The following is an 18,618-nucleotide window of genomic DNA, read 5'->3' on the forward strand; positions in this document are numbered from 1 at the left end:
CAAACCATCAGAATGGAAAAAGACCAATAAAATCATTAAGAATTAATATGTTGCAATTCTACGGTCGATGTTGAAGCATAAAACATATTTACAACTTTTATTATTCAGAAACTTTAAAATACCGTAAAAAATTAGAAACATATTGTGATATGATATTACGGCCATATCACCCTCCTCTTTTTCCTCCCACTGTTTTCTCTCTCTCCCTCCCTCCCTGTACCTCAGGCAGCCAGCTGTGTTGGTGAGGGACGTCTCCCACTCCAGGTGTCGTGGTTTGAGGTTCTCCTCTCCTCCTGCCTCGTTCCCTCTCTCCCAGCCCGAGTGAGCTACCATCACCTCGTCTGAGAGGGCGTGCAGGGCGTGGTCAACGATCTCCATCTTCACTGAGTCGTGAGACGACAAGTTCCACAGCGTGCCTGAGGAAGAGGGTGACGGATTATCATCATCACTACCACACACTACCGTCTCCCACTTACCGCAGTAGTACACTAGTAGTGACCACAGTAGTACACTAGTAGTAACCGCAGTAGTACACTAGTAACAACAGTAGTATTACCTGTGATAGTATCGGTCAGATCCTGGTCTCTGGTCTTCCTCAGCAGTCTGACCAGGGCCGGTACTCCATCACAGTTCTTGATGGCGATCTTATTGTCAGAGTCTCGTCCGTAAGAGATGTTTTTGAGCGCTCCGCAGGCGGCGTGGTGGACCTCCTTCTTAGGGTTGTCTAACATGGACACCAGGGATGGGATACCTTTCATACGACGGACATCTGTCTTCACCTGGAGGGGAGAGAGGAGAAGGAACGAGGAGAGGGAAGGGGGAGAGGGAAGGGGGAGAGAGTAGAGGGAGGGAAGGGGGAGAGAGGAGAGGGAGGGAGAGGGAAGGGGGAGAGAGGAGAGGGAGGGAAGGGGGAGAGAGGAGAGGGAGGGAAGGGGGAGAGAGGAGAGGGAGGGAAGGGGGAGAGAGGAGAGGGAGGGAAGGGGGAGAGAGGAGAGGGAACGAGGAGAGAGGAGAGGGAGGGAGAGGAGGGAAAGGGGAGAGGGAAGGGGGAGAGGGAAGGGGGAGAGAGGAGAGGGAGAGAGGAGAGGGAGGGAGGGAAGGGAAAGGGGGAGAGGAGAGGGAATGAGGGATGAGGTGTTGGTGGTTGTGTGTTGCTCTCATTCTGACATGAAAGACAGTAGCTAGGTAGCCTGCAGCATGGCTGTGTTTATGACTAGATAAAGGGTGCGTGGGTAATCAAATCTAATTTTATTCCTCACATGCTTCATAAACAACAAGTGTAGACTAACAGTGAAATGCTTACTTACGGGCCCTTCCCAACAATGCAGACAGAGAGAAAATAGAAAAAATGATAGAAAAGTAACACTTAATAACAAAAGTATATAAATACATAATGAGTAATGATAACATGGCTATATAAACAGGGTACCAGTATGGAGTCGATGTGCAGGGGTACGAGGTAATGGAGATAGATATGCAAGGGGCTTTAAGGCTGTGGGTGTGAAGGTTCTGTTTGTGTATATAAACTAAGTGTGTATAGATAAAGATATGACCTTGTCCTTCTTAAAGGTGAGCTGCTATAGGTGTATATATTACCTTGTGTGTACACACACACACACACACACACACACACACACACACGGCTTTAATACACACAAGTGAGTGAAGTGGGGGATGTTCTGCCCATGCAACCCAGATTGCTATGTCACTAGTAGTGTTTGTAGTTGAGTGAGTGACTGACCATGAGAGAGAAGTGGGGGATGTTCTGCCCATGCAACCCAGATTGCTATGTCACTAGTAGTGTCTGTAGTTGAGTGAGTGACTGACGATGAGAGAGAAGTGGGGGATGTTCTGCCCATGCAACCCAGATTACTATGTCACTAGTAGTGTTTGTAGTTGAGTGAGTGACTGACCATGAGAGAGAAGTGGGGGATGTTCTGCCCATGCAACCCAGATTGCTATGTCACTAGTAGTGTCTGTAGTTGAGTGAGTGACTGACGATGAGAGAGAAGTGGGGATGTATTTCCGTGTCAAATCAAATAAATGTTTATTCGTCACATGATTGGGGTAATGTCACGTCTACTCGCGCTCCTCCTCTCTGGCGCTCGTTGTCACCAGTGTAGTCATCATTACGCGCACCTGCGCTTCATGAGACTCACCTGGACTCCATGACCTTCCTGATGACCTCCCCTATCGGTCACTCCCTTGTGTTCCTTCCCCAGGCCTTATCGTTTCTGTTTATATGTCCCATGTCTGAATGCTACTCGTGTTCCTGGTTTGGTTCCCTGTCTGAATGCTACTCGTGTTCCTGGTTTGGTTCCCTGTCTGAACGCTACTCGTGTTCCTGGTTTGGTTCCATGTCTGAATGCTACTCGTGTTCCTGGTTTGGTTCCCTGTCTGAATGCTACTCGTGTTCCTGGTTTGGTTCCCTGTCTGAACGCTACTCGTGTTCCTGGTTTGGTCCCCTGTCTGAACGCTACTCGTGTTCCTGGTTTGGTTCCATGTCTGAATGCTACTCGTGTTCCTGGTTTGGTTCCCTGTCTGAACGCTACTCGTGTTCCTGGTTTGGTCCCCTGTCTGAACGCTACTCGTGTTCCTGGTTTGGTTCCCTGTCTGAACGCTACTCGTGTTCCTGGTTTGGTTCCCTGTCTGAACGCTACTCGTGTTCCTGGTTTTGTTCCATGTCTGAACGCTACTCGTGTTCCTGGTTTGGTTCCCTGTCTGAACGCTACTCGTGTTCCTGGTTTGGTTCCCTGTCTGAATGCTACTCGTGTTCCTGGTTTGGTTCCCTGTCTGAACGCTACTCGTGTTCCTGGTTTTGTTCCCTGTCTGAACGCTACTCGTGTTCCTGGTTTTGTTCCCTGTCTGAACGCTACTCGTGTTCCTGGTTTTGTTCCCTGTCTGAACGCTACTCGTGTTCCTGGTTTGGTTCCCTGTCTGAACGCTACTCGTGTTCCTGGTTTTGTTCCCTGTCTGAACACTACTCGTGTTCCTGGTTTTGTTCCCTGTCTGAACGCTACTCGTGTTCCTGGTTTGGTTCCCTGTCTGAATGCTACTCGTGTTCCTGGTTTTGTTCCCTGTCTGAATGCTACTCGTGTTCCTGGTTTTGTTCCCTGTCTGAACGCTACTCGTGTTCCTGGTTTGGTTCCCTGTCTGAATGCTACTCGTGTTCCTGGTTTGGTTCCCTGTCTGAATGCTACTCGTGTTCCTGGTTTGGTTCCCTGTCTGAATGCTACTCGTGTTCCTGGTTTGGTTCCCTGTCTGAATGCTACTCGTGTTCCTGGTTTTGTTCCCTGTCTGAATGCTACTCGTGTTCCTGGTTTGGTTCCCTGTCTGAACGCTACTCGTGTTCCTGGTTTTGTTCCCTGTCTGAACGCTACTCGTGTTCCTGGTTTGGTTCCCTGTCTGAATGCTACTCGTGTTCCTGGTTTTGTTCCCTGTCTGAACGCTACTCGTGTTCCTGGTTTTGTTCCCTGTCTGAACGCTACTCGTGTTCCTGGTTTTGTTCCCTGTCTGAACGCTACTCGTGTTCCTGGTTTTGTTCCCTGTCTGAACGCTACTCGTGTTCCTGGTTTGGTTCCCTGTCTGAACGCTACTCGTGTTCCTGGTTTTGTTCCCTGTCTGAACACTACTCGTGTTCCTGGTTTTGTTCCCTGTCTGAACGCTACTCGTGTTCCTGGTTTGGTTCCCTGTCTGAATGCTACTCGTGTTCCTGGTTTGGTTCCCTGTCTGAATGCTACTCGTGTTCCTGGTTTGGTTCCCTGTATGAACGCTACTCGTGTTCCTGGTTTGGTTCCATGTCTGAACGCTACTCGTGTTCCTGGTTTGGTCCCCTGTCTGAATGCTACTCGTGTTCCTGGTTTGGTTCCCTGTCTGAACGCTACTCGTGTTCCTGGTTTGGTTCCCTGTCTGAACGCTACTCGTGTTCCTGGTTTGGTTCCCTGTCTGAACGCTACTCGTGTTCCTGGTTTTGTTCCCTGTCTGAACGCTACTCGTGTTCCTGGTTTGGTTCCCTGTCTGAATGCTACTCGTGTTCCTGGTTTGGTTCCCTGTCTGAATGCTACTCGTGTTCCTGGTTTGGTTCCCTGTATGAACGCTACTCGTGTTCCTGGTTTGGTTCCATGTCTGAACGCTACTCGTGTTCCTGGTTTGGTCCCCTGTCTGAATGCTACTCGTGTTCCTGGTTTGGTTCCCTGTCTGAACGCTACTCGTGTTCCTGGTTTGGTTCCCTGTCTGAACGCTACTCGTGTTCCTGGTTTGGTTCCCTGTCTGAACGCTACTCGTGTTCCTGGTTTGGTTCCCTGTCTGAACGCTACTCGTGTTCCTGGTTTGGTTCCCTGTCTGAACGCTACTCGTGTTCCTGGTTTGGTTCCCTGTCTGAACGCTACTCGTGTTCCTGGTTTGGTTCCCTGTCTGAACGCTACTCGTGTTCCTGGTTTTGTTCCCTGTCTGAACGCTACTCGTGTTCCTGGTTTGGTTCCCTGTCTGAATGCTACTCGTGTTCCTGGTTTGGTTCCCTGTCTGAACGCTACTCGTGTTCCTGGTTTGGTTCCCTGTCTGAACGCTACTCGTGTTCCTGGTTTTGTTCCCTGTCTGAACGCTACTCGTGTTCCTGGTTTGGTTCCCTGTCTGAATGCTACTCGTGTTCCTGGTTTTGTTCCATGTCTGAACGCTACTCGTGTTCCTGGTTTTGTTCCCTGTTATTAAATTCACTCCCTGTACCTGCATCCTGATTATCAGCGTACAGGTTCCAGGTAAACAGCAGGTGTAGACTAAGTGACATGCTTACGGCCTTCCCAACAGTGCAGAGAGGGGGAAAGAGAAATAATACAAACTTGTGTTTATATTTGTCCAAGACAGGCTACATAAATACATGAAATGGCAGTCCATAGTTAACAAATATCTTAATATCAAACATGACCCATTTACAATTCTAGTAAAAGTGTGTGTGTTCACGCATGCATTTCAATGAGTGCAGGTTGTGTCCTTTGTGTGTGTTGATATTGGTTGTAAATGTATTGACTAGAGTAGATTATGACGATGACTGACTTAACTATTTATTGCTATTCGTCCTTTCTGATGAAAAACATTGAGTGCTCATTGTCAAGATCGCTGGTGCCATGGAAACCTCTGCAAGGAAACAGTCAGCTCAAAAAGGAGTGTGTAACCAACGTGGGAGAAGGCGTGTTTGCAGAAGAGCATGGTTTATATAGCTAGATACAGTGCCTTGCGAAAGTATTCAGCCACCTTGAACTTTGCAACCTTTTGCCACATTTCAGGCTTCAAACATAAAGATATAAAACTGTATTTTTTGTGAAGAATCAACAACAAGTGGGACACAATCATGAAGTGGAACGACATTTATTGGATATTTCAAACTTTTTTAACAACTCAAAAACTGAAAAATTGGGCGTGCAAAATTATTCAGCCCCCTTAAGTTAATACTTTGTAGCGCCACCTTTTGCTGCGATTACAGCTGTAAGTCGCTTGGGGTATGTCTCTATCAGTTTTGCACATCGAGAGACTGACATTTTTTCCCATTCCTCCTTGCAAAACAGCTCGAGCTCAGTGAGGTTGGATAGAGAGCATTTGTGAACAGCAGTTTTCAGTTCTTTCCACAGATTCTCGATTGGATTCAGGTCTAGACTTTGACTTGGCCATTCTAACACCTGGATATGTTTATTTTTGAAAAATTCCATTGTAGATTTTGCTTTATGTTTTGGATCATTGTCTTGTTGGAAGACAAATCTCCGTCCCAGTCTCAGGTCTTTTGCAGACTCCATCAGGTTTTCTTCCAGAATGGTCCTGTATTTGGCTCCATCCATCTTCCCATCAATTTTAACCATCTTCCCTGTCCCTGCTGAAGAAAAGCAGGCCCAAACCATGATGCTGCCACCACCATGTTTGACAGTGGAGATGGTGTGTTCAGGGTGATGAGCTGTGTTGCTTTTACGCCAAACATAACGTTTTGCATTGTTGCCAAAAAGTTCAATTTTGGTTTCATCTGACCAGAGCACCTTCTTCCACATGTTTGGTGTGTCTCCCAGGTGGCTTGTGGCAAACTTTAAACGACACTTTTTATGGATATCTTTAAGAAATGGCTTTCTTGCCACTCTTCCATAAAGGCCAGATTTGTGCAATATACGACTGATTGTTGTCCTATGGACAGAGTCTCCCACCTCAGCTGTAGATCTCTGCAGTTCATCCAGAGTGATCATGGGCCTCTTGGCTGCATCTCTGATCAGTCTTCTCCTTGTATGAGCTGAAAGTTTAGAGGGACGGCCAGGTCTTGGTAGATTTGCAGTGGTCTGATACTCCTTCCATTTCAATATTATCGCTTGCACAGTGCTCCTTGGGATGTTTAAAGCTTGGGAAATCTTTTTGTATCCAAATCCGGCTTTAAACTTCTTCACAACAGTATCTCGGACCTATCACAGTGCAGGTGCATTTATACTGAGACTTGATTACACACAGGTGGATTGTATTTAGCATCATTAGTCATTTAGGTCAACATTGGATCATTCAGAGATCCTCACTGAACTTCTGGAGAGAGTTTGCTGCACTGAAAGTAAAGGGGCTGAATAATTTTGCACGCCCAATTTTTCAGTTTTGGATTTGTTAAAAAAGTTTGAAATATCGTTCCACTTCATGATTGTGTCCCACTTGTTGTTGATTCTTCACAAAAAAATACAGTTTTATATCTTCATGTTTGAATCCTGAAATGTGGCAAAAGGTCGCAAAGTTCAAGGGGGCCGAATACTTTCGCAAGGCACTGTATATATATTACCTTGTCGTTCTTAAAGGTGAGGTGCTGCAGGTATATATATATATATTACCTTGTCGTTCTTAAAGGTGAGGTGCTGCAGGTATATATATATATATATATATATATTACCATGTCGTTCTTAAAGGTGAGGTGCTGCAGGTATATATATATATATATTACCTTGTCGTTCTTAAAGGTGAGGTGCTGCAGGTGTATATATATATTACCTTGTCGTTCTTAAAGGTGAGGTGCTGCAGGTATGCGGCAGCGTTGCTCTTGACGGGGTCCAGTCTGTAGTTGAGCATGGCGATGACCTCCGGCAGCTCAGGCTGTCTCCAGGAAGTGGCGGGGCCTTTCCTCAGGGTGCTGGCCAATCAGGTAAGAGAATATATACATCACATTCATCCAAAGCGACATACAGTAGTGCAGGCAAATTCCACATCTGGACCTTGAATCCAGTTCCACTGTTGAATATCATTCCTCCCTTCTAATCAGGGACTGACTTAGACCTGGGATCCCAGGTGGGTACAATTCATGATCAGGTAGAACAGAAAAACAGCAGTGGTCCAGACCAGTCCTAAAATACACTTTTTGGTCCACCAGCCACTGTGGCAGGTAGATTTAAAGATCTACCAGCCACTCAGTTTTTTTTTACCATCCAAAATATTTCCCCTAAAATTACACAAACAAAACAAAAATACAGATGCGCATGCTTTGTAATGTTTCTAAAACAATAAAATGTATTACTGTTAAGAAGTAATGTGGTATATTGTTTCATTTCATTTCCTTTTTTTGTGACCTGACACTTAACAAAAAATGATCCCCTGCCCCTTTAAGGACGGGAGGTTACCGTGGTAACGCGACTAGAGTCATGTTTGTCCTGTGAGTCTGACAAGCAGCAGGGTTGTCTTCTCTTCTCTAGCAGTTGAAACTCAAACATTGAAAAACAACCTAACGTGTGAGCAAAACAAATATAAATAGCCAGGAAACACAAGGACAAAGTCTTCAGTAGACTTCATCTTCAAGTAAATTAGACCAACTTTTATGCCTGTGCACAAAGCTTCTAAAAATGAATTGTTCACTCATCTCCTGACACTGTGCGAGGTGGGATAGGCTATAAGATTTCTAGTTCTTTGACTTTGTGTGATTCATTTACCAGCTGTGAAACAAAAACTGCAGAAATACTTAGAAAATAGCCACTGCAGCATTTAATCATACTTGACTATTTTTATTCACAGATGTGAATGAAATGCTGGCACTGTGGAGCCCTGGCCCCCACCAACATGGCTGGTGAAACACACATCTGACCCACATATGACAAAATGACCCGCGTTGGCAGGTGGTGGGTGTTCATTTTAAGCCCTGGTCTGGACCTGCAGGCTTGGATGTGAATACCCCTGATATATCTACAATACGACACCAAGGAGTCTCACCTGTCCAAGGAGGCCATGCTACCCCTCTCTCCCTGGGCCAGGGGTGCACCTCCCCAGTAGTACATGTCCCCTGCTCCACTCATGTCTCCGTCCAGAGTCCCTTCATAGCTCCTGGGAGGGGAGAGAAGAGGTAAGGGGTTAGTCGGGAGCGGACACTAGACTGGTAGGGGTTAGTAGGGAGTGGACACTACACTGGTAGGGGTTAGTAGGGAGTGGACACTAGACTGGTAGGGGTTAGTAGGGAGTGGACACTAGACTGGTAGGGGTTAGTAGGGAGTGGACACTACACTGGTAGGGGTTAGTAGGGAGTGGACACAACACTGGTAGGGGTTAGTAGGGAGTGGACACAACACTGGTAGGGGTTAGTAGGGAGTGGACACTACACTGGTAGGGGTTAGTAGGGAGTGGACACTACACTGGTAGGGGTTAGTAGGGAGTGGACACTACACTGGTAGGGGTTAGTAGGGAGTGGACACTACACTGGTAGGGGTTAGTAGGGAGTGGACACTACACTGGTAGCGGTTAGTAGGGAGCGGACACTACACTGGTAGGGGTTAGTAGGGAGCGGACACTACACTGGTAGGGGTTAGTAGGGAGCGGACACTACACTGGTAGGGGTTAGTAGGGAGCGGACACTACACTGGTAGGGGTTAGTAGGGAGCGGACACTACACTGGTAGGGGTTAGTAGGGAGTGGACACTACACTGGTAGGGGTTAGTAGGGAGTGGACACTACACTGGTAGGGGTTAGTAGGGAGTGGACACTACACTGGTAGGGGTTAGTAGGGAGTGGACACTACACTGGTAGGGGTTAGTAGGGAGTGGACACTACACTGGTAGGGGTTAGTAGGGAGCGGACACTACACTGGTAGGGGTTAGTAGGGAGTGGACACTACACTGGTAGGGGTTAATAGGGAGTGGACACTACACTGGTAGGGGTTAGTAGGGAGTGGACACTACACTGGTAGGGGTTAGTAGGGAGTGGACACTACACTGGTAGGGGTTAGTAGGGAGTGGACACTACACTGGTAGGGGTTAGTAGGGAGTGGACACTACACTGGTAGGGGTTAGTAGGGAGTGGACACTACACTGGTAGGGGTTAGTGGGGAGAGGACACTACACTGGTAGGGGTTAGTAGGGAGTGGACACTACGCTGACTGAATAAACAACCAGGGATACAGAGAAGGAGACCAGACATTACAACACACACTCCCTCCACACACACTGGGACATGTACCCTGTCCTGCGGGGCGGTCCGTGGTTGAAGGCTTGTTGGTTGCGTGGTACTGTTCCGTAGTGGATGGCCGGTCCCATGCCGTAGTCTGCCTCGTCATATCCCAGACTCCTCTGGTCATCCTCCAGACCGTACGGCTCTGGGACAAACCTCGGCATCCCAGACAGCTCCAACGCACTGCCCATACGACCCACCTGACCAATTCATTATCATCACGTCAACACACATTCTGCAGTGCTGACAGCTCCAACACACTGCCCATACGACCCACTTTATTTAACACACACGCCATACGTCCCACCTGTGGCTGTGCTGCGTATGGGTCCAGCTGGTTCCTGCTGATGGCTCTGTATCCTGAGTCCAGGGTCCGGTACCCATCAGCTGGCCTGGAGGGGAGAAGTAGAGAGGAGAGGAGGGAGAAAGGAGAGGATATACCCGTTGTCTCCCAACTCTACGTCTATGGATAAAGAGACAACAGATCCACCTGTCCTACCTGTAGCGGTCGTCCATGCGTGCTCCCCTGCTCAGGCTGGCGTAGGTCTCCCCTATGGAGGGAGGGGCCTGGCGGTAGTCCTCGTACCCTCCCGGGGGTCCGTAGTGGTAGTTTCGGGGCACAGTGTTGGTGGGGTAGTCCATGGGAGGACCTGGCTGTCTGTAGACCCGCTCCATGGGGGTGGTGTAACCCCCTACACCTGTCATAGACCCCCCTCCATCCAGGGAGAGGTTGTCAGACACAGAGGGGATGACTGTACGAGTCATGGTAGTCTTCACTACCTTCTTTACCTGGGGAGAGGGGGGAGGAGAAACAGATTCAACTAGGTTAGTGTCAGACATGGAGGAGATGACCGTACGAGGAGTCAGGGGAGAGAGGGGTTAGTGTCAGACACGGAGGAGATAACCGTACGAGGAGTCAGGGGAGAAAGGTTAGTGTCAGACAAGGAGGAGATGACATGAGTCAGAGGAGAGAGGTTAGTGTCAGACACGGAGGAGATGACATGAGTCAGAGGAGAGAGGTTAGTGTCAGACACAGAGGAGGTGACATGAGTCAGGGGAGAGAGAGGGTAAAGGTAGTACCGTAGTTTCTGTGCGGCGCGTGGTGCCATCTTCGCTGGTTTCCACGGAGATGACGGGGGGCACCTCGTGCGGGTCCTCCTCCACGGTAACCGTCTCCTGGACGACTTGACCAGGCTCCATCCTGTACTGAAGAACGGAGACAGACACCGTTACACCCACACAATATAAACACACATACACAGATAAATGCACACTCGCAAACTTAATTAACACAGGCAAAAATGTCACACACACAGATACATAGACAGTCACACAACTGACAAAGAGGAAGACATATTCCGGTACACACACACACAGCTTACATGTGTCCCGTTGACGTATCCCTCGTTCAGTGTGAGCCTCTCTATGTCCGCATCACAAGAAACACGCCCATTCTGTAGAGCGGAGGGGAAGACAGGAGTAGTTTACACAAGAGGACAGAGTGTGTGTGTGTGTGTGTGTCAACCGCAGGGCCAGTGGCCAGGGAGGAACAGAGTTATTCCAAACATTCAGAGGAGCAGGTTAACGCAGGACACAGAGAGAATGTCATGACATCAGAGCCCTAGGCTCCTTTCACACACACACAGGCACCACCACATCCCATTCATTCAACCCCAGACAACAGGCACCACCACATCCCATTCAGTCAACCCCAGACAACAGGCACCACCACATCCCATTCAGTCAACCCCAGACAACAGGCACCACCACATCCCATTCATTCAACCCCAGACAACAGGCACCACCACATCCCATTCATTCAACCCCAGACAACAGGCACCACCACATCCCATTCATTCAACCCCAGACAACAGGCACCACCACATCCCATTCATTCAACCCCAGACAACAGGCAACACATCCCATTCAATCAACCCCAGACATTAAGCAGAAATACAGTAAGTACAAAGTAGACAAACAATAAAACAATTGATGAAGCGAATGAAAAAAACAAATGAAGGACAGAATGGGTGAGACATGGAGGATGAGGAGAGACCGGTTCAGAGCATCACTGCTGCCAGCAAGACAGGAAGAGCCTCAGAGAGCAGGGTGTGTGAGAACCTGTCAGTGGGTTGTCAGTTGGCTGTGTGTGTGTGTGTGTGTGTCTCAGTGGGGTTCTCAGTGTGTGTGTGTGTGCCTGTCAGCTCTGTAAACAGGGTGAAGACCAGGCACATTCCAACCCTGTCTGTTCTCCAGAGATACAACACTGACTGACCAGACCAACCCTGAGAGAGGAGACTACGTGTTTACCGTGTAGTGTGTTCATAAAATGCCTGAGGGTGGGAAAATGACACACCTCAGTGTGTTTGCTTACCAGACAGTGTGTGTGTGTGTGTGTGTGTGTGTGTGTGTGTGTGTGTGTGTGTGTGTGTGTGCTCGCAAGTAATCTAAAGCTATGCGGTCACTACGTCCAGACAGGGAAGCCTGACACAGTCAGACACTAAGCAGGAAGTGGACATGGTAAACAGTAACCTAGACCAGGTATTGGACAAAACCCACCCGGTTTATGAACCAAGCGGGCAGCAGTATACTATTTGTAAACAATAAAGTGTATTTTTCCTCCTCTGTTCTCCCTTCTGCTCAGTGTACACATGCTGCTCCTCCTTCAGAAAAGCACCAAAAATGACATTCAGTAGCCTCTAGCAATGCTTGTATAACGTTGAGCTGGATTTGCTCGTCTTTGCAATTGTGTTCATTTTCACACGTTAGCATTTAGCTAACAGCTAACATCTGGTCAGTGTTGTATTCTCAGACTAAATACTGCAATTCTACTGTCTGAACGATCTGTAATATTCTGACCACAGGATCAGCCATGGATTGGGATCATTAACACTGAAAATACGGTATAATGTTTTATCACATATGAGCCTTAGGAATGTCTTCTAGTCAGGTTTATAATATGACATTTCTCTCCAGCCTATATGAGAATTTCACATGTCAACACCGAACGGCCACAAAAACAATTGTACCACAAGTCTGCTGCAATGCGTAACTGCAAAGACAACCAGATGTGGCAGCAGGCTACCTTCACATGACATGCACATCCACAGAGATGACCTGGGGGTACCAGGCTACCTTCACATGACATGCACATCCACAGAGATGACCTGGGGGGGTACCAGGCTACCTTCACATGACATGCACATCCACAGAGATGACCTGGGGGTACCAGGCTACATTCACATGACATGCACATCCACAGAGATGACCTGGGGGTACCAGGCTACCTTCACATGACATGCACATCCACAGAGATGACCTGGGGGTACCAGGCTACCTTCACATGACATGCACATCCACAGAGATGACCTGGGGGGTACCAGGCTACCTTCACATGACATGCACATCCACAGAGATGACCTGGGGGTACCAGGCTACCTTCACATGACATGCACATCCACAGAGATGACCTGGGGGTACCAGGCTACCTTCACATGACATGCACATCCACAGAGATGACCTGGGGGGTACCAGGCTACCTTCACATGACATGCACATCCACAGAGATGACCTGGGGGGTACCAGGCTACCTTCACATGACATGCACATCCACAGAGATGACCTGGGGGGTACCAGGCTACCTTCATATGACATGCACATCCACAGAGATGACCTGGGGGTACCAGGCTACCTTCACATGACATGCACATCCACAGAGATGACCTGGGGGTACCAGGCTACCTTCACATGACATGCACATCCACAGAGATGACCTGGGGGTACCAGGCTACCTTCACATGACATGCACATCCACAGAGATGACCTGGGGGTACCAGGCTACCTTCACATGACATGCACATCCACAGAGATGACCTGGGGGGGGTACCAGGTTACCTTCACATGACATGCACATCCACAGAGATGACCTGGGGGGTACCAGGCTACCTTCACATGACATGCACATCCACAGAGATGACCTGGGGGGGGTACCAGGCTACCTTCACATGACATGCACATCCACAGAGATGACCTGGGGGGTACCAGGCTACCTTCACATGACATGCACATCCACAGAGATGACCTGGGGGGTACCAGGCTACCTTCACATGACATGCACATCCACAGAGATGACCTGGGGGGGGGTACCAGGCTACCTTCACATGACATGCACATCCACAGAGATGACCTGGGGGTACCAGGCTACCTTCACATGACATGCACATCCACAGAGTTGTAACCAATGATGGCTACAGGAAGGGTTGACCAATGATGGCTACAGGGAGGGTTGACCAATGATGGCTACAGGGAGGGTTGACCAATGATGGCTACAGGAAGGGTTGACCAATGATGGCTACAGGAAGGGTTGACCAATGATGGAACGAGACAGGACGACGGTTGGGGTGAGGCAATGGGTGATACCATGGGGGCTAGGATTGCACAATTCTGTGAACTTCATGCAAAATTCCACAGGTTTTCCGGAAATCCTCCAATTTCCTGCTTATTCCCTCCTGGAAGATATCGGAATGTTGCAACCCTAACGGCAGCTATGGAGGTGACGGCATGGATAGTTACAAGGACGGTTGAATGGTGATGAAACGAGGACGAAGTGATGGAATGGGTGATACCATGATGGCTATGGGGGTGATGGATGATCCCATGAATGCTATGGGGGTGATGGGTGATCCCATGGGGGCGAGGGCTTTACCTGTAGATTGGGGGGAGGGCGTGGGAGGGTGCCTCCGCACCTCCTCTCCTCCTCCAGAGCGCGAGTCAGACGCTCAAACTGACGCTCCTGCTCCCGCACGGAGGCCAGGAGAGAGGCTGCACTCTCACACTGCTCCATTCACACTGAGTAGAGAGGACAGGACAGGGTTCAACCACATAGCACCACACTGAGTAGAGAGGACAGGACAGGGTTCAACCACATAGCACCACACGGAGTAGAGGACAGGACAGGGTTCAACCACCTAGCACCACAGAGTAGAGGACAGGGTTCAACCACCTAGCACCACACGGAGTAGAAGACAGGACAGGGTTCAACCACCTAGCACCACACTGAGTAGAGGGGACAGGACAGGGTTCAACCACCTAGCCCCACACTGAGTAGAGAGGACAGGGTTAAATCACCTAGCACCACACAAAGAGGGAGGACAGAGTTAACCTGACACACACAGAATAAACCGTTTTTAAACCACATTCCATACTCCGTTATATTCACACACAGAGACACTGAGACAGAGAGACAGTTAACCCACAAACACACATTACAGTGATGCTGTACAGAGAAGCAGCAGGGCGACAGGATGCTAATCACCTCCACACTTAGAGATGAACAGCATGAGAGAGAGGGGAGGACGAGAAGGAGAGAGAGGGAGGATAGGAGGGAGGTTGAGGAGATACAGGAAAGAGAAGAGGAGGAAGAGGGAGAAGCAGAAGGAAATAAGTTGAGTTACAATAGGAGTGTGATGACTGGGGGGGAGAATCACATGTTCTTAGGGAAGGGCTGTGGCAGGTGGTGCTCGTTAGCACCTCTCGTCTTCCACAGAGGCAGGTGAGAGCGAGATAAAGAGAGGAGAGAATGAGAAACGGAGCGAGAGAGCACCACAGGTTCTAGAAGTCTATTTCTGGGCCCAGAGTTTACACCCATCAGCTCCTGGCTGAGCCCAAAACAGAACCAGAAACTAGAACGACAGTAAAAGACAGAACAGACCTTAAAGACACTGTGTTACATTCACAGTATGGAGGTTGAAATAACACTGTGAAAATCATAATGCCCTTTTAGTGTAAGAGCTGTTAGAAAAGACTGCCTGGCACTTCAGCCTGTTTTGGTGGGATGGAGTTTGTTAATAGACCAATAAAAAAAACTCATTTTGAGTTTCCCCACTCAGACCACTCCCAGGCAGCCCCACTCCCAGGCAGCCCCACTCCCAGGCAGCCCCACTCCCAGGCAGCCCCACTCCCAGGCAGCCCCACTCCCAGGCAGCCCCACTCCCAGGCAGCCCCACTCCCAGGCAGCCCCACTCCCAGGCAGCCCCACTCCCAGGCAGCCCCACTCCCAGGCAGCCCCACTCAGACCACTCAGACCACTCCCAGGCAGCCCCACTCCCAGGCAGCCCCACTCCCAGGCAGCCCCACTCCCAGGCAGCCCCACTCAGACCACTCCCAGGCAGCCCCACTCCCAGGCAGCCCCACTCCCAGGCAGCCCCACTCCCAGGCAGCCCCACTCAGACCACTCAGACCACTCCCAGGCAGCCCCACTCCCAGGCAGCCCCACTCCCAGGCAGCCCCACTCCCAGGCAGCCCCACTCAGACCACTCAGACCACTCCCAGGCAGCCCCACTCCCAGGCAGCCCCACTCCCAGGCAGCCCCACTCAGACCACTCAGACCACTCCTAGGCAGCCCCACTCCCAGGCAGCCCCACTCAGACCACTCAGACCACTCCCAGGCAGCCCCACTCCCAGGCAGCCCCACTCCCAGGCAGCCCCACTCCCAGGCAGCCCCACTCCCAGGCAGCCCCACTCCCAGGCAGCCCCACTCAGACCACTCAGACCACTCCCAGGCAGCCCCACTCCCAGGCAGCCCTAGCTACATTCTTGCATGAGAAATTACTCTTCGCTAACAAGCTATTTTTTTTGTGTTTGACCATTTCAATGGAAAATAATCACAGCAAGGTACTTAATTGTTACCCACAAATGATTTAATATTGAGAAAAACAGCTGCATTGGACCTTTAAACAACATGTCGAGGAACCAAACGTAGCTAGAGGATTCAGAACAGGAAACTTGGCCTAACTGAACCAAACGTAGCTAGAGGATTCAGAACAGGAAACTTACTGAACCAAACGTAGCTAGAGGATTCAGAACAGGAAACTTACTGAACCAAACGTAGCTAGAGGATTCAGAACAGGAAACTTACTGAACCAAACGTAGCTAGAGGATTCAGAACAGGAAACTTGGCCTAACTGAACCAAACGTAGCTAGAGGATTCAGAACAGGAAACTTACTGAACCAAACGTAGCTAGAGGATTCAGAACAGGAAACTTACTGAACTAAACGTAGCTAGAGGATTCAGAACAGGAAACTTACTGAACCAAACGTAGCTAGAGGATTCAGAACAGGAAACTTACTGAACCAAACATAACTAGAGGATTCAGAACAGGAAACTTGGCCTAACTGAACCAAACGTAGCTAGAGGATTCAGAACAGGAAACTTACTGAACCAAACGTAGCTAGAGGATTCAGAACAGGAAACTTGGCCTAACTGAACCAAACGTAGCTAGAGGATTCAGAACAGGAAACGTACTGAACTAAACGTAGCTAGAGGATTCAGAACAGGAAACTTACTGAACTAAACGTAGCTAGAGGATTCAGAACAGGAAACTTACTGAACCAAACGTAGCTAGAGGATTCAGAACAGGAAACTTGGCCTAACTGAACCAAACATAAACCGACAGAGATTAACTTCCTGGTCAAGTCTTGGGAAAATCTTTTTTTTTTAAATAATTAAAAAGGAAAAGGAATGGGGGTCTGAAATAATTTCACTACTCAAATAGTATCATGAATCTGTCAGATATCCGGATAGTCAAAATACCTATTTTTAACCTGAGCTCTTCTGCACGAGGGAGGCTGGCACGCTATTGCTGCCGCTGCGGATGGGCCGGTTAGTAACGTAGGAGAAGGGAGCGAGCAGACGGAGGAAGAGGAGAGACCAAGGCAACTCAGCTACAGCCAAGACGAGCCAACTGGTAGCAGTCACAATGTTATTCATCATCATACAACGTATCATCATAGAAGTCCCTGTCTTGGATAGAGTAGCCTAGAGAAGAGCCAGCTTTACACCGTCTTGGATAGAGTAGCCTAGAGAAGAGCCAGCTTTACACCGTCTTGGATAGAGTAGCCTCGAGAAGAGCCAGCTTTACACCGTCTTGGATAGAGTAGCCTCGAGAAGAGCCAGCTTTACACCGTCTTGGATAGAGTAGCCTCGAGAAGAGCCAGCTTTACACCGTCTTGGATAGAGTAGCCTCGAGAAGAGCCAGCTTTACACAGTCTTGGATAGAGTAGCCTCGAGAAGAGCCAGCTTTACACCGTCTTGGATAGAGTAGCCTCGAGAAGAGCCAGCTTTACACCGTCTTGGATAGAGTAGCCTCGAGAAGAGCCAGCTTTACACCGTCTTGGATAGAGTAGCCTCGAGAAGAGCCAGCTTTACACCGTCTTGGATAGAGTAGCCTCGAGAAGAGCCAGCTTTACACTGTCTTGGATAGAGTAGCCTCGAGAAGAGCCAGCTTTACACCGTCTTGGATAGAGTAGCCTCGAGAAGAGCCAGCTTTACACCGTCTTGGATAGAGTAGCCTCGAGAAGAGCCAGCTTTACACTGTCTTGGATAGAGTAGCCTAGAGAAGAGCCAGCTTTGCACCGACTATACAAAACATTAGGAACACATAATAGAGTTGACCCCCCCCCCCACCACATACACAATCCATGTCTCAAGGCTTCTTTAACCTGTCTCCTCCCCTTCATCTACACTGACTGTATCAGATTTAACAAGTGACATCAATAAGGGGATCATCACTTTCGCCTGGATTCACCTGGTCAGTTTGTCATGAAAGAGGTGTTCTTAATGTTTGGTACACTCGGTGTAGACAGCTAGGCTAATGCTGCGGCCACATGCTGCACTTTCACCCCAAACCCCATTCAGATAAAACAGCCTACCTGCTGGTTGCTGGTCGTAGCTTTCTCCCTCTCATTTGGCTAACTTTTCAATTGGGTCATTTTATTCCATCTAGCGTTGCATTAGTGAATTTTCGTTCCACATTGAGCCTCTTTGATTGGCCAACACAAACAACAAGCTACACAGTGAAGGCTACCGGTCAACTACCAGTCTGTGGCGTCATAAAAACTACCCCAAAAAAGTTTGTTTAATTAAACTAAGAATTTGAAATGTCATGGTATATTCTTGTATGTAACAATGTCACATGGATGTTAAAATGTAAATCAGAAAAAAAAATTGTTCATGTTAAAATAGCCCCCCCCAAAAAACTCAAAATGTCATACTCACAAAAGTATTTCAATCCTAACGTCCGTTTGGCTATTGGAATAACCGTTCACATACCTAGTTCAAAACATAACCACATTAGCCTACATGGAATCAGATCCTTCTTGAGCTGTAGTCATACCGGAGGACCAGCCATCCAA

General features: G+C 48.8%; 1 protein-coding gene across 6 annotated transcripts in view; it reads right to left on the bottom strand.

Moving 5' to 3' along the window:
- Positions 1 to 18,618, bottom strand: part of LOC110519243 (catenin delta-1) — a 54,996-nt gene that overhangs the window by 26,703 nt on the left and 9,675 nt on the right. For 5 of the 6 annotated variants that reach the window (XM_036934045.1, XM_036934044.1, XM_036934046.1 and 2 more), the window contains exons 2-11: positions 14,132 to 14,274; positions 10,809 to 10,880; positions 10,507 to 10,632; positions 9,926 to 10,215; positions 9,734 to 9,818; positions 9,436 to 9,626; positions 8,200 to 8,310; positions 6,994 to 7,132; positions 557 to 779; positions 221 to 416 (exon numbers count right to left, since the gene is read on the bottom strand). In XM_036934045.1, the coding sequence (XP_036789940.1) occupies positions 221 to 416; positions 557 to 779; positions 6,994 to 7,132; positions 8,200 to 8,310; positions 9,436 to 9,626; positions 9,734 to 9,818; positions 9,926 to 10,215; positions 10,507 to 10,632; positions 10,809 to 10,880; positions 14,132 to 14,269 (1,571 nt within the window). In that variant the 5' untranslated portion in view covers positions 14,270 to 14,274. The remainder of the gene's footprint in view (positions 1 to 220; positions 417 to 556; positions 780 to 6,993; positions 7,133 to 8,199; positions 8,311 to 9,435; positions 9,627 to 9,733; positions 9,819 to 9,925; positions 10,216 to 10,506; positions 10,633 to 10,808; positions 10,881 to 14,131; positions 14,275 to 18,618) is intronic. The other variant, XM_036934049.1, reaches the window with a different exon arrangement.

Source organism: Oncorhynchus mykiss, chromosome 10, assembly GCF_013265735.2.
Source record: "Oncorhynchus mykiss isolate Arlee chromosome 10, USDA_OmykA_1.1, whole genome shotgun sequence".
NCBI lineage: Eukaryota > Metazoa > Chordata > Actinopteri > Salmoniformes > Salmonidae > Oncorhynchus > Oncorhynchus mykiss.